Source organism: Ciconia boyciana, chromosome 2, assembly GCF_034638445.1.
Source record: "Ciconia boyciana chromosome 2, ASM3463844v1, whole genome shotgun sequence".
NCBI lineage: Eukaryota > Metazoa > Chordata > Aves > Ciconiiformes > Ciconiidae > Ciconia > Ciconia boyciana.
The window spans coordinates 48,846,332-48,870,132 of NC_132935.1; the positions used below are offsets into that span (position 1 = coordinate 48,846,332).

The 23,801-nt window shown below is 38.5% G+C and overlaps 1 protein-coding gene across 1 annotated transcript; it reads right to left on the reverse strand.

The window, feature by feature from the left end:
- Positions 1–889: 889 nt before the first annotated feature.
- Positions 890–22,602, reverse strand: LOC140646929 (desmoglein-4-like). Its single transcript, XM_072851288.1, has 16 exons — positions 22,555–22,602; positions 15,798–15,833; positions 15,292–15,420; positions 14,428–14,583; positions 14,133–14,280; positions 13,066–13,229; positions 12,681–12,815; positions 11,935–12,120; positions 11,493–11,752; positions 10,419–10,561; positions 10,051–10,269; positions 7,816–8,313; positions 5,723–5,871; positions 5,162–5,222; positions 3,333–3,541; positions 890–1,861 (listed from the first exon to the last, which is right to left on the reverse strand). Exons 1-16 carry the CDS (start codon positions 22,600–22,602, stop codon positions 890–892), a joined length of 3,513 nt encoding a protein of 1,170 aa, XP_072707389.1.
- Between the last annotated feature and the right edge of the window lie 1,199 nt (positions 22,603–23,801).

Consider the following 23,801-nt stretch of genomic DNA (forward strand, 5'->3'; position numbering starts at 1 on the left):
TATTATAGCCCTCTTAATATAACCTGACATTGGAGACTTAAATGGTAGTCATATTTTGGCACAAAAATCTGACTAAGAGCTCCTGGTTGTCACTGAAGTCCTTTTAGATTTAAGTAAAGCTGTAATGGTAATGGAGAAAAGATGAAGCCAACATCTTCCTGGGTGACAGTGTCACCACGGCAGCACCGGCTGTGGCGAATTGCTGGTCACGCTCCTCGCCATGAGGGTAACAACATGGCAGGCCGTGGCAGAGTGTTTGTTTTACTGAGAACTTCAGAAAGCGATGAAAATGTGTTGTGTCTATATGATTATTATTTATAACTATTGCTGGTGATGGGAGAAATGATTCAAAGTGCCGTTTTGTAGCGCTCCTTGAATTACATGAAAAGTAAAGTGATGCATTTGAAAGTGCTTATTTAGTCTTGAGTTGACTAATTATTAATTACATTCTTTTCCTGTCTTGTCAGTGAGGGGCTATTAACCCCAATCTACTTACTGTGGGAGATCACTCAGCAGTACAGTATTTTAACACTTTTTTTATATGACATTAATTCATGCTGATACTATACGCACACAAGGATCCCCTCTCACTGCTCTGAATGGTAATCAGATCTCTCTCCAAAAACATTAGTATCTCTTTGTACACTTGTAGTGCGAGGTGGAGAGAAAGACAAAAATTTCAAGCTAACTTCAACTTTCCCTTCACTGACAAAGTCCTGCGTTTGACCTTGAAACGGGGCACCCTTTGGAGATCCTCACACAAGTGGGAATCCCTGAAACTTTAGCGCTATTTCCTAGTTATAAATAATAACAATATTCTTGGTGGGTGGCAGCTAACAAGTTTTGGTGCAAATGGCGATTTTGGCAGGAAGGGGCGCTGGCAGAGGCCTTACTGACTGGAGTACTGCACAGTGCTGTACTTTGTCACTCTTCTCCGGGAGGTTCCGGGGGACGCCGTGCCCATTGCCTGGCCAAGGTGACAGTCGGCGCTGAGCATCTGACCTGCGCTGCTCATGCCCCCTAGATTTGCCCCCGCCAGGCTCGTCCCCCCCAGGCTGCTCATCCCAGACCCTGACACTACCCTCTCGGTGACCACCACGTTGTGGGCGTTTGATAACTCTGAGGGAATATTTATTAAGCTGCCTGGCATGCCGGAGGCAGGCCTGAACACCCTTTCTGTCACTACCACATTCGACCCGTCTACCAAATCGGGAATGCTCAGAGAGGTCGGGAGCCGGGAGTTAGGTGCGATTACTCTTTCCGTGACGATAACGTTGGACCCGTCTGCGAGATCGGGGATATCTAGCATGCCACGCAAATCAGAGGCAGATGCAGGACCGACAACCCTTTCTGTTACAACAACGTTGGATGCACGCAGAGGGTCAACGCAAAGAGCCGGGGCGCCAGAGGTGTAGGTCTCAGTCACCGTCACGTTGCCGTGGAGCAAAGGATCCGGCATCGGCCTCGGGGGCTGTATGGTTGACCCAGATGTGTAGGTGTTTTCAGTAACAACCGTTGTAGTGCCGACTGGGGGAGGCATAGGTGCACATCCGTTGACAACGATGGTGGTTCCGGGTGGCGGGAGGTTTAGATCACTTTCAGGGTTGGGAAAGGTGACGTTAACGCTTGGCCAGGGTGCGTTGACATCAGGGAAAGGTTCTATCTCTTTGCCCAGACAGATCTCTGCCAGGGTCTTAAATTTTGGTCCTAATGTATCCAAATACGTTTCGTCTGTATCTTCTCCAATAAAGCTGCAGCAACCCACAGAGCCAACAGGAGTACCGACTCCTTCATGATCATATATTAATAGGCAGTCATTTGCCGGCCGACCTTCATCTTCATCTGCATACACAAATGCTTTCTGTAGTTTTCAAAACCAGAAAAAAAAGTAGAACAGAGTGACTTTTCATCAGGTTTTTAACCATGAAGACTCAAACTGTAGTAAAGGTTTCCTAACTACAGTAAGGCCCAGCCGACTTGAAAAACAGGGCATCAACTGAACAAATTATATCATCAACACTTTTGTGACCTTGAAATAAGTTTTATTCAAATGTCACTGATATTTTATCCTTGTTTCTGCAAACACTTAGCATGTCAAATTTGATCTGCCGTCAGTGGGTCTGACTGTAGGGTGAAGGGAGAGAGTGAAAGGGACAGGGGAACAAATGTACTCTTTGGGCAGCAATATCTGGATGAAGTGGTAGGAAGAGGAGCGAAGCAGGATGGTGAGGGGAGCAGTGGAGAGTCCAGGACAGAGGGGATGGGATGGAGGGTTGGCCACAGCCGGGAAGGCTTGGTGAGCCCAGAGGGGAATCCATTTGGAGCAGGATGGAGATCATTGGTTTGGGGAGGCGTTGGGGATGGTGGGGTGGTCAGTGCGGACGGATTGGGCAGGAAAGAGGAGAATTTAAAGTGAGTGCGGGGTGAGGTTGGAGGAAGCAGGGAAGGACAGAAGGGGAGGCCTGGGAGGGAGAGGCAGAGGGTTTGGAGATTGGGATGGTCAGTAGGAGGAGTAATCTGTGGAGGCCTATGGCTGGCAGATAATTAATATGTAGTGCTCCCAGCCTAGGCAGAGATATTGCAGTCTGGGAGAAGTCCATGCTCAGGACTTCAGGACTGCTCTGTCCTCTCCTCCACTGAATCTTGTTTAGATTTTGAAATACAGCAATCCTTATATATTAATTGATATTTTGGTGACATATGCAATTATAGTATTTATGCCTCACAGTTCATGCTAATTATGAAAATACATCCCATTAATCCATGTAAACGCCATAGCATTTTTTTATCCCATATGTAAAGGCTAATTAATATGTTGCCAATTACAAAACTGCATATTTGTGTCACTTGCAGTTCACAAGTTGTTTACAGAACAGAAATTGCAATAAAAATAAGGAAGAAAGTGAACTGGTGTTCACAGTTCTTTAAGGGTTAAAGTCACTTCATTAAACAAGCTGTACAGGAAGTACTTGTGAACAATTTCACAAAGTTATTATCTATTTATACACTGAAAAAGGTGGCAAATATATAAATTTGGTGGTCACTTATGAAGCCGAAATAATTTAATTGCTTGCTACCCATAGCTGCAGTGTGTCCATCAGTTTCACAAAAAGGCTACTGAGCAATCAAATCTAATATGGCAGCAACTCAAAAGCAGTACTACTAGTGTTGTAGTTTTTCTTACTAGTGCGGTCAGCTTTGCTCTCACACCAGTCTTACAGCATGGAAGTTTCAATTTGAGTGGAGTTATTTTGGATTTCCACCATGTAACTCGCGGAGGAGAATCTAACAGTAGGCTCACAGATATAATGCAAAGTAGATCAGGTAATTACCTCAGAGAAATAGTTGTCTAGGAAGGCCATGTTCACCCCTCCTTCTCGATACTCTTTTATTGTTCCTCCAATTGACCCTTTTGCTTCCCCTGTTCCAGAAATTCCTCCAGCTGTTCCATAACCAGTACCAGTGCCATAGCCAACCCCTGTAGTTTCTTCAACACCAGAAGCTACTACTCCTCCTCCTCCATATGTGTTTGTATATATGTCTGAAAACAGAAAAAGAAAAGTTATCCTTCCTATGCTCTGTGAAAATTTACATGGACTTTTCCAGTTGTTTTTACAAATAATACAATGACACTACCGAGTTTCTAAAGGTATTTTAGACTAATTTCAGTTACAGATCCATGCACAGGTGCCAAACATTGAAACTGCAATGAAAATTAAGCGCATGTTAGCAGACATCTAAGACCTTGATTTATTCCTCAGGCTAGGCAGCATGTGCATATATACTTTAGAAAATCAATGATTTACTTGTGTAATTGACTGGAGAGATTCCTCTGTCTGGTGTACATATATGCTGTCATGGGATTTGCATTAGAAAATCAGATAATGCTTATGGATATTTATGCAAATACATAAATGTGTATTTATGATCACATTGGGGTTAAAATCATTTTGCCTTAAAGTCTGTTCTAAAAGAAATAGCTTTGTAACTCCTTTCACATTTTCTAGTCATTAGATTGTTAAGGGGGATTTGGGAGAACAACAATGGATCATAATAACCACCAGTGTTCATGATGCAGAATGAAAATGACCTTTACAATAAATTATAAAGTCATACTTACAGGTTTTTATCTTCTCCAGATTTTTTCATATATGATAACAAGGAACGAGTGTAATAAACCAATTGCATACAGTAGTCTTGACTGTGATTACGTTAAGAAACATAGGCTAAATTATATTGTTTTTTTCTTTTAATCTCAATAGTCTCAGTTTATAGAATTTGAACCAGGGCTTTCACCATAATGGTACTGAACAGTGAAAATAAAGTAAATCACATATGTAAGTCTTAAGCTTTTCAATTGTCATTGCAGCAGAACTTCCCTGAGAATGAAGACTCTTAATTCACATTTATGCCCCCAAATGTTCTCTTTGGATTTTACCTTAAGGATGAGAACATTTTTGAATAATCAATAGTCATCAGAGAAGTTGTCTTGCAGAGTGACATTTCTTCCTGTCAGGAGCTAGTGAAAATGGATCTGTGCCAGCATCCTTCCTTCCTGTTGTGGAGTAAGGAATGGGGAAAAAGAGAAAGCGGCACTGCACAGCTTGACTTATTCTCTGTGGCCATCAAATTCCTGAGGGAACCCTATCTCAGAAGCATAAATTTATTGTGCTATGTATCAGCTTTCTGTCTAGGCTAGTGCATAAATGGTCAGTAATTACCGGCTACTCGACAGGTCCTATTCTCCCTTGTGGGAAGCAGAGCCTGGAAACTGGGAAGAACTGAACCTTTCACCACTGAGTTATGAAAGAAAATTTCCTTATTCTGGCCACAAGATTGATTTCTACTAAAAATGGTGTCTTGAAAAGACCCTCCATTCACTAGCTGGAATGATAAAGAAAAGGTGCCTGAGATTTGAAAGCCTTGGCAGATATTTCCAAATAAATGTAGTTTGCAGAAATGAATCTGCTCAAAGGCTCAAACCTCAGATCCTTTATTCATACTGGAAGTCCTACTAGCATCAGTTTGACTATCTGCAGATGAAAGATTGGAAGGGTTGGGTTATAGCTGCGAAACCAAAGTGCTCCTTGAATCAGAAGACATGAAGTTCTGAAAGATAGCTTTATGACAGCGCATATAGAAAATTTTAGGATCTGCTTACCAGAAGGTTCACCAAAATCACCTCCTGCAGCTGTTGTTGGGGCAAGAATGTGTGAGACATCCTGGAAAACAACATTTTGACTCCTTGAATGATGACTTTGAAATTCCCATATGAAAACCAAGACTTTGTGAATCATGTTAAGGAATTAGCAGTCTAAACTGTTAACGCTATTAATTACCATCCCCATTAAAAAAAAACCAAAAACAAAAACTCCATTCAATTTTTTTTCATTGTCAACGTACAAGGTGATCAGCGAAGACGGTTTGTGTTACCTTGTCCTACTTTGCACTGAAAAAGCTTGCTAGTTATTGTGTTTCAGCTGAGGGAATAGTAACACCAAACTGTTGGGCCAAGCTAACTGAACACAACTTAAACCACACAAACCCCATCTGTAAATATTAATTAAGAATCACCTTTCATATCTGCCTGGCAATTGTTGACAATGCCAAGCTTCTTTTAGAAGATGACACAGTGCTACAATCACTTTCATGCTTCTAGTCAAATGCAGTCTTTTCTGTAAATAGAGTTACTGTGGGTTTTAGAAACATAGGATGTACTGACCCTGTCTTCAGGCTGTGCACCTTCTATTCCCCATGGATGAATTGCCCCTTCTGTGCATTCAGGTACAGGTTCAAATCCAGCTCCAACTCCACCTGCAGCGCCAGGTCCACAGCCACAACAGTCACTCATTGACATCAAAATTGGAATCACTTAACAGGAAAGAAACAAGAAACATGGATTTAGGACATCTCTTCCTCACAGGAATAGCTGCTTTTCCCAGAGGGCAGGTGCTCAAGAATTTTTGAAAATATGTATTTTAAAATGTTTCAAACCAAGCAGCCTGCAAGTCTGGCTTTCAGAATCATTAGCTGCTTTTGGAAATGTATGTATTTGGAAATTCAGAATAATTTGTACCTTTAGTTATAGCAGAGTAAAGCGGGGGTGGAGTAGGGCTGTTACTCCAAATTTATGCCTATACACCTGGGAACAGACTTTGATCTATCTCAGCTGAATGAATATAAGTTGCATACATATGAAAATTAAACAAACAGAACCAGTCTTGCTATGTATAGCATTCAGTGGTAGTCATTCTTGATATATATATCAAGCATGCATTTGTCTCTTCAGATATTTTAATTGAAAAGAAATACACATTAGTAATAATAGACACAAGAATCAGTGGAGATCAGTGGAGATCTGGCTACAGTGATCTTTGGCTAAGGCTCCAGTTGCATTTTTCACATCACATATACATAATGCTTGATTTGAAAAAAACAATAGAGGCAAACCCTAAACCCTAGTTTTAACAAATAATTACATAGAGTGAGTGAGGTTTCCCAGTGTGCTGTATTATGCTTAGTTGTTTGAAGAACTCAGTGTTGGAAATTGCTGAATGCTTTAAACACCAACTTTGAAAACATTGCTCATTTTAGAAAGGCACTGCAATATTAATTCTGGCTGTCTTCAGGTCCTTAACCTAGATGACTAAGTTAGTAACCTCGTGCCACTGCAGAGGGAGTGGGGACAGACAGTTGCCTATACCAGACTAAGCAGAGCACCTAAAACTCTCAGTTTAACATCAAAGTGCACTGAACAGACAAGGGGAAAGGGCTATACAGTGTACAAAGTGCTACTTCACACTACACGACTAGGGACATACTTACTCCAGACTACCAACTAGGAGAGGAGATTTCCAAAAGCAGAAAAACAGTCTGTCCTGTAACATTAACCACCTGGGAACCACAAACAAAGCAGCCTTTTGCAGCTTCAAAATTTTGTGTTTGCTGATTCCTACTAATCAAAGATCAAAACCCAAAACAAACCCCTCTCCTCAAAAAAATCAGGGGAAAAATCAGTTTCCTCTGGTTTTGTAGTCAGTATTTCTGCACTGGGAAATTTTAGATGTCGATTGCTTGATGCCCAGGACATGAAAGATGATCACATCTGGTTGTGGTGGTCTGAGAAATCCTTGCATTAAGTTAGACTATACAAGATAAGAAGCTTGCATAAAGTCTAACTTGAGTCATTCCTATCCCTGAAACTTATATTTCTTCAGAAATACTAGGACATATAAATGAATGATCTGTTTTGATCCTGTTATCACAAATGCTACTTGTTTTTAATAGATGTAATGTTTGGCGGAAATAGCCAAAATGTTCAGAATTTAAGATGATTATATTTATTGTTCTACTACTGAAATCTGGCTTTGAGTTCAAAAGAAGCTTGTTCTTTACATTTTTTCATACCCAACTTTGAGCTGATACTTGTCCACTTCTTTTAGTAATGTAATGGAAGTACAAATTGCAAAGTGTAAGTTGTAAGTGACAGGGACAGCTCTTGCCCAAAATCTTCTGAATCTTCTACTAAAAATTTTAACCCTGTCTGATGGTCTGAGAACTGGATAACACCTTAGGAAAAAAACCCTAAGTCTTAGGAAGGAAATAGTTATTTCTGAATGAAGTATGTATATAAATAGGTAGAATATAAAATATATAGAAATTCTTACAATTTAAAAGACAATTTTTTCTCTGTCAAATGGCCCATGGGAGCCAACAGGTTATCAACCAACCAGAAAAGTCACCTTATTTTAGAAGAATTAAAAAAATACACTTTTTAGAAAATTAATAAAATTGTGTTCTGAATTTTATACTTACGAACAAATATTAATCCACCAAGAAACATCAGGCCAATGGCAGCACCACTAAGTGTGGTAGAAGATTGGAAATCTCTGTCATAATATCCATTTCCATTATAACTATCATCAGTGGCTGCAGTATATTCTCCATCACTGTATCCATCAGTGTAAACCTGCCCGTCTGTGTGGTCCACGGGTTCTGTTCCTCCAGGTCTAGACTCACCACCACCTTCTTGTCCTGTTCCTTCTCCACCTTCCTGGCGTCCTCCACTATCACTGCCACCGGCACTGCTACCGGTACCACCGCTGCTACTGCCGCTACTACTGCCACCACCACCACCGATGATAATTATTTTTCTGGCCCCACTGGTGCAGTAATTACGACTATCACACTGACAAGCTTGCACAGGAATTATATGTGGTTTAGAGCACTGTCGGCCTTTGTTATCTCTTGCGCTGATATAGATCCTATAAATGTAAAATTCAATGTTCTGACTCATTAGTTCTGCAGAGGAAGCTTTGGGGAAAAAAAAAGAGAAAAATATTTAGATTAAAGTATTGACTATAAATAGTGTACAAATCTATAATTTTTGTGAGTAATGTTCATAGAACAGAATGAAGACTAAGTGTTCCCATTCTAAGATCTTCAGTTACTTATGCGTCTACAGTACTTATTCAAAGCTGAAACTTATGATATTCATCGACGCTAGTTTTTTCTTTTGCAAAACCTGAGCCAGATCAGTCTAGTCATCACTTTTTAACCTGAGAAATATAAAAGGGGCAAATGCACTTTTTTATATCTACTGCTGCTTTTACTGATTTTTATTCGCACAATGGTGAACATAAAAATTGCAAGTTTTATACCTTTTTTTCTCTCACAAGGAATTTACGTGTTTTTCACAAGTTTTTTCAGTAGTTTTAAAATACTTAAAGTTACACATTTACATCTGTTTAGAACAAATAGGAGACACAAGAGTAATTGTAATTGTGATATTTACCATTTAAAAGAGTCTTCACAGAATCACAGAATTGTATAGGTTGGAAAAGACCTTTAAGATCATCAAGTCCAACCGTAAACCTAACACTACCAAGACCACCACTACACCATGTCCCTAAGCACCTCATCCACATGTCTTTTCAATACCTCTGGGGATGGCAACTCAACCACTTCCCTGGGCAGCCTGTTCCAATGCTTGATAACCCTTTCAGTGAAGTAAAATTTCCTAATATCCAGTCTAAACCTCCCCTGGCGCAACTTCAGGCCATTTCCTCTCGTCCTATCATTTGTTACTTGGGAGAAGAGACCAACCCCCACCTCTCTACAACCTCCTTTCAGGTAGCTGTAGAGAGCAATAAGGTCTCCCCTCAGCCTCCTTTTCTCCAGGCTAAACAACCCCAGTTCCCTCAGCCGCTCCTCATAAGACTTCTGCTCTAGACCCTTCACCAGCTTTGTTGCCCTTCTCTGGACACTCCCCAGCACCTCCATGTCTCTCTTGTAGTGAGGGACCCAAAACTGAACACAGCATTCGAGGTGCGGCCTCACTAGCACCGAGTACAGGTGTCTTCTACACATACTGTAAGTTATGCAAATTCTGTCATTTAGTAATGTATGAGATTTGATTAATTCATTAGTTTGTTATGTCTTTTTGGAGGAAACTGGAAATGCTCCACTGGGCACTGACTGAAACATTTTTCTTAGAAATACAAATAAGTGCAATTTGTACAATAAATTGCATTTTTTATTTGTAATCTTTATTTGCCATTTTCATATGCCTCTCATAAAAGTAAAGCTCTGCCAATTAATAACTTTATACTCTAATAAATAAATTTGAGAGTTTTGTCATATGCTTAGAATTTTATTAGATAATATAGAAATAAAAAGGTATCAAATTACTCCTTTTGAATTACCTCATTGGGTTTAGACCAATAGAGATGCTTATCATAGCTACACTCAAGTAAAGTACAGTTTTGCTGCTCTGTTTTCATCAGTATAATTTTAGTTTCCTTTAAAAGATGATAACTAGATAAAACACATGTAATGATTCTGATTCTAGTTCTAATATGATTTTTATATACATATATGCAAATCCAGAGCAACTTCTTGGATTCATATGAGCATAAAATTACATTCAAGTGAGATTAGAATAGATTCTAATAACTGTTTTGTTTGTTATTAAAAGGTTATCCTAATCTGTTATTTTAGATAAGAGTTTATTACTATGGTTTATTCTGTATAAAATGTAGGCTAATTTACCATTTATTGATCTGATAATCCATGTAGTTTGAGGTTCACCATGTATGCTGAATGTAAAGGGAAGAGCATATGGATCACCATGCCTGTCCTTTGCTGTGATAATCACTGATGGGGAATGCATACATACTTTCCTTAATTCAGTATTAATAGTTGGGCAATTGTCATTGACGTCTTGTAATGAAAGCACAATGGTGCCAGTAGCAGTATATCGAGGAATGCCTGTAAAAAAAAGATATTTGTGGTCAGGAGGGAATATTGATACTATAAGTAATGCAGTTCAGGTGGGAAAACTAGAAACAGGAAAAAACATTGAGAGAAATCTGGAACAAAGAGAGTTTTGTTTCAGAAAACTTGATCTCTTTTCTTACCTCTGGTGATAGCCAGAACCTCTGCTCTGTACTGCCCATTGATTAAATAGATTGATTCCCGGTCAATAACTTTGTTCAGTGTGATTTCACCAGTGTTTTGATTGATTCGGAACCAGGCAGCTGGATCACGTCCTATACTATATCTGTATTTGGTGAAGTAAAAATACCCAGCGTTATGTTATGAATACATGTATTACATATTCATTTTGCAAATAATATTTGTCACTTTGGAATATTTTTCTTTAGGCTGTGCTAGGTCCTATTGCATTTCACTTTGTTCAAGCAAAATTCCTGTAGACTTCAAAAGATGTAGACCAGAAAAATAATTAGGAATAAAGTAAATGCGTAGAAGTCCATTGTATTTTGAAAGTGGTATCATAGTCTAAAAGTAACATTTTTCTGGACCCTGTAAGCCTTTACTAGAACCCTTGCTGATATCAGTAGTTAAATCCACAGTTCTTCCTATAACATTCTACAGTTGTGTTTGCTAACATATTCCTCTGTTTTATGAAAACTTTTCAAACCTTTGTAAATTGGATGTATTTATTTCTACATATATTAAAAAGCAAATTACGGTCCCATTAATTGTTATTAATTTCAGCAGAAATAAATGTCAATATTTATTTATTTATTTATTTTTACTATAGAATGAGCTGGTAGTGACCTCTTCTATTCTAATTGTATAATATTGCCCATTATTGGGGTTTTCTGCTTGCTTTTTTAGAGATGCTAACAAATTCCCTATTTGTAGCAAACATTTCAAGAAAAAATGTTCTTAGGTTGGGTTAGAACAAAAATCTGTCCTGATTTATGTAAGCTACAGCCTGTTAGAAAAATGATATTTTCTTTGTCTTGTACACAAGGCTAAGGAAAGTAGGTCAGGAAACAAAAGCAATCATAGCATAAAAATGGGCTGAAGAATATACTATGCTATTGCTATTATTCTATTGCTAATCTATTAACATTTTTTAAGTTGTTTTTTAAAACACCCTTTAAAATACCTATTCCTCATCCCATTGAAATCTCAATTAAAAGAATTATTCCACCTGGGGAGTTAAGCAGAGCAGAGCTTACACAACATTTGATGCAATAGCTCCAGTGTCCTCATCGATGGCTGTATATGTTCCTACAATATGATTCACTCTTGTGCTTTCTGATAGAGAAAATGTAACTGAAGATGGTTGAAATTTTGGCGGTTCAACCACATTTTTTACTTCTATTATGAGGGGTGTTCCAGACATTTGGAAGTCATGTGCAACAGAGTGGTGGAAGGGAGCTACATTCTTGACACCCATAATCAGTGAGTGAGTTTGGAGATGTTCATAATTCAGTTCCTGAAAGATAAACCACAGAGAATTAGATAATAAATAAAAGTTCTTTTAATTTTATTTACATATTTTCTATTTTAAATGGTTGAGTGACAGTGTTTTTACTGCTCATTTAATTTTGTTAACAATTAATTAAAACTATTTAAAGATGATTATTTCAACAGTTGAATCACAATATTTATCCATACCTTAATTACTCTAAGTATTCCTTGATTTGTAGCTCGATCTGTAACAATTTCAAAACAGTTATCTTCATTACCGGATATAAAGAAAAACTCTGCTAACCAATTGTCTGTAAACTCTTCGTCAGCATCCAGAGCTTGTATTCGCAGCAGTTCTGAACTGAGTGAATTTTCTGAAATACTTGCTGAAAACTGGAATGACAGATAAATACCTATTAGCAAACACTGAAATATATAATGTGAGGAAAACACAGCTGACTGCAGAGATTCTTTTGAAGGACGTCCTGCCCACAGTCCATGCCAATTTAATACAAACTGTGTGTTCTGGGTAAATTGTGATTCTGGTTGCAGATCTGAAGAGCTGTATCACCTCAAGTGTTTGCAGAGGCAGCTTAGAGGAAATGAATTTGTGCTTTCTATAAGAAAAGATCATACAAAGATTGGGTTAATCTGTGTAATCTGGCCATATTGCACAGGTCTGGACACCTGAATGACTGGATTTCTCTGAATACAGAGAAGTCAGTGTCAGGATTGACTTCTCTGAATACAAAAATAAACTATGTGTATGTTATCAGAATTGGTGCACAAGCGACAGATTGGATTTTGAGCACGCTTCAAGGAAACAACCCTGTAAATCCAGTGGAGCACTCAAATGTGAAAGCGCTCTATCGGTTAGTAAGGGCTCTGTTATCAACTGGGTTTTTGAATAGGGTTTTAAAACAGTGATGTTGGTTTTGGTATTAAAAACTTACAGAGCTTTGAGCAAGAGTTGGGAAGTTGTCATTGACATCAATAACTTTAACATTACAGCTACAAAGGGATGAAATTCCATCTGCAGCTCCATCCCGGTCTGACGCCTTCACAACAAGAGTGTAGCTACTATGTTGCTGTCACATAAAGAGAAATGAGTGTGTTAGAAGGACCACCTGTACATCTTAAACGTTAGAAATACTCATGTCTTGCTACTATTTCCTAATGCAGGAATTTGCCTTAGACATTTTATTGTAACATATAGAAAAAATGCATTTCTCCCTTAATTTTTGTAAAAACCACAACCTTTCTCTCCCTGCCACCCCCCACCCCCCCCCATATACACCAGAACATTGTGTTTTTTAACTTTGGAAAGGGAAATGTTACCTCTCTGTCAAGATAATTTGCAAGATGCAGTTCTCCAGTATATTTATTCATAATGAACATGGGTGGACCTGAAGGTTCCTGACTCTCTATCTTGAAGGCAATTTTAGAATTCAAGTGATTAGGTTCATCTGCATCTGATGCAATTATTTTCATCACCAGTGTGTCTAAAAATAAAAAATAATAATTAAAAAAACAAATCAGAAGATCTGTTTTGTTCCTGCAAACAACTCATCAAGACAATGCTAAATCTTGGTGTATAAAAATGATAGAATGCTATCTATTCATTGACATTTACAAAGAAAAACAAAAGTTTAATTTTGTAGTATTGATTCTGACTGAATATTAATGACTTTAAAATGCATTAAAAATTAAGGTCAGATGGAGTAATGCAGATTTTCACTGAACTTCTTTAAGTCACCATAGGGACTATGTAAAAACAGTAAGTACTGAGCTTGTAGATATTCATGTAAGAAATCTCCACAGTTTTAAATGAGAATTTCTAGAAAGTAGAAAATGAGTGTTAGGCACCATTGCCTCAGTGCTATTTGCATGTCTAATGTTGATTGCTGTACTTTTGGTAAAAAGAACCATTTTCATGGTTTAAGTAAGGGTTTATTTAGTAATCTACTGCAACTGCAATACTCAGGCTACAAATACAAATGTTTGAAATAGAAAAAATGGGAAAAAACGTATTTTATATAACCTCAAAGGAAATAAGTGTAGGTGTAATGTTAATTTTTTTTAATGAGAAGGAATGAACGGATTTATTTTAAATTTTCAAGTCTGAAAGAATTTGCATGATGGTATGGTTAGAAACTGGAACATTCAGCGTTCATGTGTGGGAGGAAAGGGGGAAGGAAGCATCACTGCTTAATTTTAGGCTATAAACTCGGGCCCCAGCTCGAATAGCACTTGGAGAAGCATCTGCCACTCCTTCCTCTGCAGTAGCCCTGGCCAATATATGTCATTGCCTAAGAAAAAGTAGAATGAGCACCCCAGGTTTATATTAACTGTATTCTGGGAGCTTCACGTAACTATACTATAATAGGCATAACATAGTTACTTACTGTCCATACTGCTTTCTTCAATAGATCCTGTAAATACAGTTTGTGCAAATATAGGAGGGTTATCGTTTATATCCAGAACTCTGACTCGAAGTTCAAGAGGTGGTTCCAAATCTATACCCGTCACTGAGTGTCTAGCAAAGCAACGTATCTAGATAAAAGAGATTTACTCGTTTTAAAACCGAAAGTGAAGTAAGCAAAGTAACAATCTGAAACAAATTAATTTGTCTCCTTCTGCTCTCCCTGCCCCACCCTGGATCCATCATTATAAAGGTGAAAGAAAAAGGGGAGTACTTACAATAAATACTGGGGTTACTTCCCTGTCCACTATTGATGTTATATTAATTTCTCCTGTTCTTGGGTTAACAACAAATACTCCATAGGGGGCACGATCAATTCCAACTCCAGCGATGCTGTATGTGATCGGATGTTTTTCTTCACAATCTGATCGGATCTACAATAATAGGTAATAATAATTTATGCCAGTTTACTGAGGATACCTGCAGGGCTTTTTTTCCTGTTATTAGCTCCTGTAAAAAAGTCTATATAATTTCAGTTTCTCAACCACTTATCACAAAGTTCAATTGACAGAACCAATGGAAGGCTCTTCTACAAAACAGTCAGCCTAGAGATCCATCTCCTCTTCAGTGCTGGACAGGCTTTCTATTTCTCTTAAACCTTCTGGCAGGGAAGTGGAGAGAGAAACTTCCAAGAGTTTCTCTCCACACTGTGGCTGGACCTCAGTAAGGGTACGGTCATGGTGAGAGGATATGAAAACATCTTCTTTGCTCTGTTGCCCACAGAGGTCATGTACTATCCTTGAACTTCTACTCAGGGGTTTCTCAGGGTGAGAGAGAAAAGAAAAATATTGTGATCTACTACAAAGATGCTTCACACGAAGAGACTATGGTTGGAGCTGTCCAGGAGGTAGACTGATGGCAACGTTCTAGGAAGCCTTTGGTCACTGCTCAGCAGCCATGTGGGTTCACCTTAGGAGATTGTCTCAGCAGAGCTGGAAATATTGCATCATTTTTCTTTTAATCTACATTCCCTGCTTTGACTACTCTAAGCAAATATACTTTTAAATCTCTCTGCATTTACCAGCCTGTCTTCAGAAAAAACTTCCTTGTCAGTGAACACTTTTGTTTTTCTTTCTACTTACTTTAGCAATTGGATTCCTCTTAGAATTATCTTCTCCTTCTCTACAAGCTGCAGCAAATTTGATCCATTCACGTTTTTGTCTTCTGAAGGTTTTCCATCTTGCCATTCCATTTTCATCCCATTCTTTTACCTTTGACAGAGAGTTCCAGTATCATATGACCAGTAACCTCAATCAATTTTAAATTAATACAGACATTTAGAATTTCCAACAATAAGGAAAAAAGGGATTTTTATAGATCACGTGCTTTTTTATATGACTGCTAGTCCCAAACTCTAAGACTGTACATGTTTACTTTAAAATCATTCCTGTGTATGAGATACTAATTTAGGTTCAGGAGAACTTCTCTTGAGAGGGTGAGCAGGTTATTATCTGCAGCTGTTTAATATTTAAATACATTTACAATCTTCAGGTTCAGAAATGTCTTAGTTTAGCATTTTCCATTTCATTTTTGCATTGGTTACACTTCATTTGATCATAAAAACAGTTTCTAAAGAAATATATATTACCTCTACATGAAATCCTGTGCTGAAATCCAAGAGTACCTGCAAGAACAATAAGAAGGTTGGCATATAAAAATGCAGGGCAAAATGCAGTACGGAAAACCAAACTGCCATACATTGCTATACTGCAGGACTGGAGCAGTACTTTTTCTCATCTTTTGCAATAGTCTGTCTAGGCAGTAGCTACAGGATTTCCATAAATGACTTTGTGCAATTCATTTTTTTCTATCTCCATCACTTGAAGTCCTTGACAGTTAACACCTTCAAAATTAATTCTGTCTTTCAAGGCAGAACTTTGAAAGGATATGCCAGAGCAAATTTCAAGTTATACCTACATCAAAATACAGCTTTCACACAGATTTTTAGATTGTAACACTTCAGCTGAAGAGAGAAGTGGTTGCAAGGGTTGTTATTAAGAAGTATGTCTAGGAAACTAGAAAAGGACCATTTATTTATTCTAAAGAATTTGTTCTTTTTTTTATTATTTAGAAAGTCCACAGTAGACCTGGAGTACTTAACTATGTAGTTTAACCAAAAAGAACGAAAATGTTTTCTTGAAACTTCCCACTGAGGTTGAAGAGATTCAATGTAAGATGGAAAGCCAGCTGCAGTCATCAGGCAGATTTCCCTGGAGTGCAGTGGGCTTTGATTTGAGGTCTAACTATGCAACCGAAGTATTGAGTAAATAAAGGTGGCAGAATTAGATTTAATAGGTAATTACTTTTAAATTAAAATTAAAATAATAGAGAATCCTCAATTTCTTGATTAGCACAATTTAAAAGAAGGCACAGTTTAGTTAACCTTGTTCCTAAATAAGGTGTGAAAATGAAGTTCACTTGGTGAATGTACCTCTTCAGAGCATCTCTTCTGGATTTAGGAACTGCCTCTGCTCTCTTCAGATAATAAAGGGTGAAGAATATGGGATTTGCAGGACTGGATGCTTGCTTCATTCATCATTGGAAGAAACAAAATATCCAGGTGACTCAAAAAGTGTTGCAGAGTTTCTCTTTCCTCACCAAATGTGGTTAACAGCTGTAGTTATCAATTTTCCACTTTCCTTCATTTCCCAGTACTGTTCAATAGCTTTTTTTTGTCTGACATGTTTTATCTGGTGGGTTTTATGTCAGTTATACTTGGATAAAATCTGTGACAATCTTTTCTCTGTGGGAGCTTTACCGCATGGGACTTTCCTCACTTCAAATTTATTGCATTGTTCTGTCAAGGCTGGAAGATGGGCACAGACTCTTTCCCACTTACTTCATGTTAAAACAACCTCTTACATGCAACAGATTAATGAACAGCAGCTTCACCCTCCTTCCTCTCTCTTCCCCCTTTTCCCCATTTACCTATATGCCGTAAGAGGTCCACCATCTGTCATTTACAAAGCAACGTCTCCAATGATCTGATCTTGCCCAGAACATTCCCTGAGACCTCGGCACATAATGGCTGCCCTAATCTGCTTCTGAATGAGGGAATTTAGACTGTGGATTTGCCCATTTTGTGTGCATATACCTTGAAATTATTGGACTATTCATGGAGTAAGGTTTTTTTTTCTTGTTTCTTTGAGCAAGCTATTGGCATAAATAGGTTAAGAGAAGTACTCTGCAGGAAAATAATTACAATATGTTCATGCTGTGCTAAAAACATCAATACATCTTTTCATCTGAGTTTATGTCTTGGTGACTATTTAAATCTTCATCTGCAGAATGGGGTTCAAATTAATGTGCAGCCATTACTCATCTCAGAGAAGGGACAATATCAGACTCCATTTAAACTGCAGGGTTTTTTCACCCCAGTGGGAGCTCAGGCTTGTCCTTGTATAATCCTCCTTGGAGCTTGGGGAAACACGGGAGAGTAGAAGGGGCAGATTACACCCTCACCAGAGAACCTGAATGATGAAGTCCACCAGAAGTAGCACTGATTGAACGTCTCTTATCAGTTTTCCCACCGGCAAAGCAGAGCTTCCTTTGGTGAGTACAGTGAAATCCTCTCCACCCTTAAGCTGAAATCCCTTCTAGCATGCAAGCAGTTGTCTTGACCCAGAAAAGTATGGGCATACACCTCCTCGTACAATGCTAGTGAATCTTGTCTACTGTCTACATCCTGTTGCCTATTCTGCTATTTAAGAGTGAAACTAATATCTCACATCCAGCCACATCACTCTCATACTCAGCAGGCCTTACTGAAAAACTGTGTTGAGTATCTCTGAAATAAGAATTATGCCTGTAAAGAATTCTGTTCTTTAAGGACATGAATATTCATAGAACACTTAATTTTAGCCTATAGGGAGTTCTGTTTTCAAGCAGTGAAGAATATACATTTTACACTGGAGTTTCATCCTTTGTTTCTGAGCACCAATAATGGGAATGCCAGGAATTTGTTCATCAGTAGTGCTGAGGATTGTAAATTTAGGCCCCATGTTTCCACACTTGTCCCATCCTAACCAAGGAAAAACCCATTCTGCTACATGTTGCTAATGGAAGATCTTGAAAGAAGTCTTGATGGTTTTGAGTCCAGAGTCCTTAGTACAGTTTGTGATATTATTTGAAAAGGCAGATCAAATGAACTTGATGTCTGCGTTTGGTATGTCTCTCAGAGTTACTGCTGTGGTATGGGAAGGAAGGCAGGCAGACATCAGACAAAGTTGCCTAGTTCACCAGCTAAACCTCAACAATTCTGGAGTGACATCCACCCAACTGGATTCAGGGACGGAGGTTCCTCTGCCTCCCCAGCTAATATTTTCTGGTTCTCCCCTATCACCAGCAGTTAGAAGGTTCCCCCCACCCCAGTTGTCTATTTCTATTATCTCTCTGTGATGCAAACCCTTTTTTTCTAGTGCTATTTCCAGCAGAGATGTACTGCCTCCTAGCAGCTAACTCCAGCATACTTCTAGGTAGTGAACAAATTTCCTTTCTAAACTAGTATTCGAATACAGTACTTTACATAGATTCAGTGATTAATGATAATTAAAGCCATAGGAGCCACTGGAATGTGTGGGATGCATACTGAAGACCTTGGGGTTGACAAGCTGATCAGAATGATATCAAGATTTGCTGTCCTGTTAGTCTCTGAGAGACTGTGAAAAAATGGAAACTCTGCAGAGAAGCTAGAGGCTCGTTGCACAAGCTGTTTCTGGTTTGGGTTGGGAGAGGTGCAGGCAGGAAACATGTTTATGGAGACTGTCATTTGCACAGTGGCCTGTCTGAAAGCTTGTCTTTTACTGTAATGATAAACATTACAATGAACCTTGTGTCCAGAATGACGCCTTAGAGTCACATTGGAGTTATTCTGGATTTATTCTGATGTCACTGGGAACAGAATTAGGCCCATAGGATGTGTATGGTTCTTTGCACCTTCAAAGCAATTTACAAATAAGAATTAACTAATCATTAATTGACTGCCTAGCAATATTATATGCAATTATGGAGTCCTCCCTCCTCCACCTACTCAAATCTAAATGACTGAACACGCCTTTAACATCTTCCCGGCATTATTCATATTGGATCTGCTTCTCTCTCTTTGAAGTCAACAGCAGTATTGTTATTGGCCTGGATGGGAGGAGTGCTGAGAACTCACACATATTATATTAGTCATCAGGGTGCCATGGTAGCTCTGGTTGTGTCAGCGTTTTGGGACTTTTACCTCTTTCTTACTCAGCCAAAGCTCTGACTAGTAAAGGGTTGAAATAACAAACCCTTCCCTTTATTCATTCTGCATCTTTTAAAAAAATGATAACTCAGTGCATATGAAATAATGAGAAGTGGAGTTGAAACATAAGACAAAACCTCATAATTTAAAAATAAGCCATTTGATCACTTTTAAATTGAAACATGAATGTATTTTTGTCTATACTTTTCATTTTTGTAGGTCACTAAAGAATGTGCTTCTTCCAATTTAAAGGGGAAGTTTTTCAGGATGATTTTTCTGGCATTTTGTTTTCTAATTCTGTTGAAGTCAGGTGTTTCTATTGCTTCCTGTGTTAGCAACTGACATCAATATTTTGTATTGCACCCAGGATGGAGAATCCATTGCTATTTATTTCAGCAGAAGTATGACAATGCTCATGTCAGTCAGAAGAATATATTTCAAAGTTTTATTTGTTTTAAAATATGTTTATGCAAAGAACTGACCACTTTGGGAAAGTTTCCACTGAGATTGTTTCTGTTCTGCTGAGTCATACAGATATAAAGAATTTCCATACAGTAACTGAGCTTAACCATTAGAAAAATGAACAGAAAAGTAATTTCAATACAGGGTGTATGCCATTATCATTCAAATCTGAGTTTTTCAAGTTAGTCGTGCTAAGTCTCCTCAATAAATCTCCTCAATAAAACCTGAATTCTAATACGGCTTAGAGTGCTCTAACTGTAAATGCATGTTTGCTTAGGGGCCATTTTTACTTAGGAATGTGAAACTGCAGACTTAAGAACCTAATCTTAGGTGATAATTCCTGGATGCAGAATTGCTTTAGTTTCTATTTCTACAATAAAATTCTTTGGCAGAAGAGTTTGCAGGTTCTTGGCTACATCCTGGCAGATGTTTTGTATGCACATGCAAGGAGAGGATTTGGCCCCTTAATATTTTTATGTGCAACCAGGTTGCACATAGGAGTAGGAGGTGTAACCATAGCCTAACAACTGGGAAAAAAAAAAGAAGCGTAGATAACACATGGGAAAATGTAGCCAGACAAAAGTGCATATAAAACATGCGGTGAATTTAAAATTATTAGCTGTCACATGATAGCTGGCAGGAGAAGAGTCATACCTGATCAAACAGGTTATTTCCATAAAACGTGTCTGTGCAAGTATCACAAACAGAACTCCCTTACTCATGAGAATAGCACCTTTGAAGTCACGTGAGCAAGGGTTGCAGAATCAGTCCCACCAATGGTGAAATGCATGTAGCAAATTATTAGTTTCAGGGCTGGTAAGTTTTCTTTTTTTGAAAGTGTAGTAGTATACTAAAACATGTATAACTCCACAGCAATTTTATTTGATACAACTTATTAACAATATACTAACCAGACACACCATTCAGACAGGTGATTTTCATGAAAGATTAATCTCAAGACTTTTTCTCAGAATACACTAAAATTGGATAAATAATTTATAATTTATTTAATCTCTACAGTTTGTCTGTCAGCTTTCTATAAAGCGCTGAAAGATGCTATTAAGCTGTACAGGCCACCATGAACACTGCTGTGCAGAAGAATGCATAATAAGAACAACTATTGTTTCTGCTGGGTAGTAAAAGTTCAAATATTTGATAGTCATCAAAACATAATGGCGGTTTTCACAATTGCTCCTTTTTCCTGACCCATCACATATCCTTCATCAGTCATAATTGTACCAATAATATACTGAAAGAATGAGAATGGCTCCAGAGTTGCCGAGAGAAGTAAAGCAGTAAAATCTCTTTTGAATGGACAGATCTTAGGTACAGAAGAGTCAACTTTTTTTCGAACTTCAACACGTCAGGAGTACGCATCCCCAGGTAACTGAGTAAAGTGAATAGTCACTAATGCTACAAGAAAATCCAGAAGTGTTAGTGTGATGTGCAACATGGCAATCTGAGAGACCTCTGTGCTGCCTTAAACAAGCAGAAACCATCTGAACCGTAACTTGCTTTTGCCAAGTTTTGTTGCTGTTTGCTTGGCAGCTGCCCTGTGTTGATTAGTTCTGTTTTACTGACTGCAGAGCTGTCACCTAAAATGAATGGATTATCTTTTCAAAGTACGTCTAAGGATTTCATATTCTATAACAACAAACACTTTTTCCCTGACTATAATATTTCTAGAGTGATCAGTAACAAAAAGTTTACAAACATTTACACTTACTAATGCTTTGTGTAAAATGAAAGCCACAGAAGGACATAACTATAATAGAAATCCTACTCCTTTCAATCTTCAGGGCCTTAAACCTCTACCTTAAACCTAATTTTAGAAGAGCAGCACAGATAAGTAAAAATAATCCACACAAAAATCAGATTGCAGGAGTAGAAGACTCCATAATTCTTTTAAGTCCTTTCTGGGTGATTTCCGTGCCTTGATGAACACATTGTACAACTATGCCACTTGACTATAGCCACAACTTTCCTTGTACAGTGAGAAAAACAAAGAGTGACACTTTCATCATGCATTCACTTGCTCAGCACATGGCGGCTCAGACACTAATGCGCTACAAGACAGGTATTCTTTGTAATGTGAAATAATAGGCCAAGTCTTGATTTTTACACGGCTAAGGTCTGCACTAATTTTCATGTTTTTCTCTTAAATATAGCTGTAGGAATTGGTCAGCTCTGAAGCGCTCTTGCTAATCAGTTTAGAAAAAGAGATTGCTCTTCATATTCCCTCAAGGGATAAAAACAATAAAGACATAGAACCAAATAATATCCAGTCGAGTTATTAGGATTTTTATAATGTTAAGATTTTTATTAATAACAGTGACTCCTTAAATAGTAGCCACAGACAACATTCACCTGAAAAGTCATGCATTAAACATAGAAAGTCACATATTGAACATCAACAGACTGCAGAAAGCCATAATCCAAAGAAACATTTGTCAGTGTTTAATGAAAAACTAAATTATTTGTATAGAACCTTCAGAAATGCAGTTTAAAATAAGCACAGCTTTATTTTTTATGCTAAATTTCACAAGATCTTTTTTTGGGGGTAGTTTACCCTGTAAAATGTAATGCTCTCCTAAGGAAGATTCAACTGGCATAATCACAGAGTTTACAAATATTGTTTTAAAATCTGACTTACCAATAAAAGGAACAGAAAAGCAGCCGTTCGGTGAGGGAGCCAATCCATGGCATCTGCCTTCTCGGATACAAGTCCAACTGAGTTATGGTTACAAGCCTGTTCCTTTTCCCCTCCCCCCCCCACCTCTGGTGTCTATTTAAAAAGACACTCGGTAGATGTCCTTACACTCAGCCCTTCAAGGTGTCTCTGCCTCCCTCTGAGGGAAGCACTGAAGATGCTGTATAACAGAGTGTCTTTCCCCACCCCAAAATCCTGGGCTGGTCTCACCTGAAACGCTTGACAACATCATTATTGCTTGCAGGTAAAAGCTAAGAGACACACCTTAATTCTTATTGCACTGAAACCCTTTGTTGGATACGAAAGGGTACGTTTTAAAAACAGAAGGCAAGCTTTGCTGGGAAGATACCGAGTGATTTATAAATTACTCACAACATAAGGAATCATTAAAATGGTAACTTATCATTGCTTTGAATGCAATTACCGGTTTTCTCCTTGCACCAAGTATAATAGCAGAGCTTAATGAATATTACTCTAAAGAATGTGGACTTTAAGAAATGATTAGTTTGAATAAAATGTAAGTCCATTTGTTTCCTTCCAGGTGCGAAGAAGTCAGTTCCATGCACATTGTTCGCAGAAGTGCAGCACTCAGAGTAGAATGGCTTGTCATTAAACACGTGACATTAGTTTGAGGAAAAAAATAGTGTTTTATTCATTAGGCCACAAGAATATCTGAAGCAGAGGAAGAAGACTTTCTTCTTTCACCAACTGCAAAGCCTCCTCATGCCATACTTTTCCCTTCCTATGGGTTGTGCTCTCTCTGACACAGTGGAGAGGAAGATGTACCCGTGCTCAGTGCCAGAGAAACTGGAGAGCTGCTCAAAACAACGGCAAAGGGAAGATGTGCTGCACAGCTCACTTCTGGCCTCATTTTGGACGGCAAGAGCACAAATATGTGAGGGATGGAGGAATCAAAGAGGATTCTCCACTTTGCTCAGCAATAGGTCCCTCCGTTCTGCAGCAGAGGCGTTGTAAGTCCCTCCTTGCATCCTTGGGAGACCTGAACCGCCCTGTAATGGGCAAGAAAAAGATACAGTGAGCTTCTGCTCTGCCACCGAACCTAGGAGGAGGGTGCACGCTTCATCCCCGCAAGTGCAATACGACTGGTGTGCTCCTGAGCCTGCCAAGACCACCACAGTGCTGGGCATCTCCCAGGACTGAACTCAAGCTGGGAAAAGAGCGCTCATCAC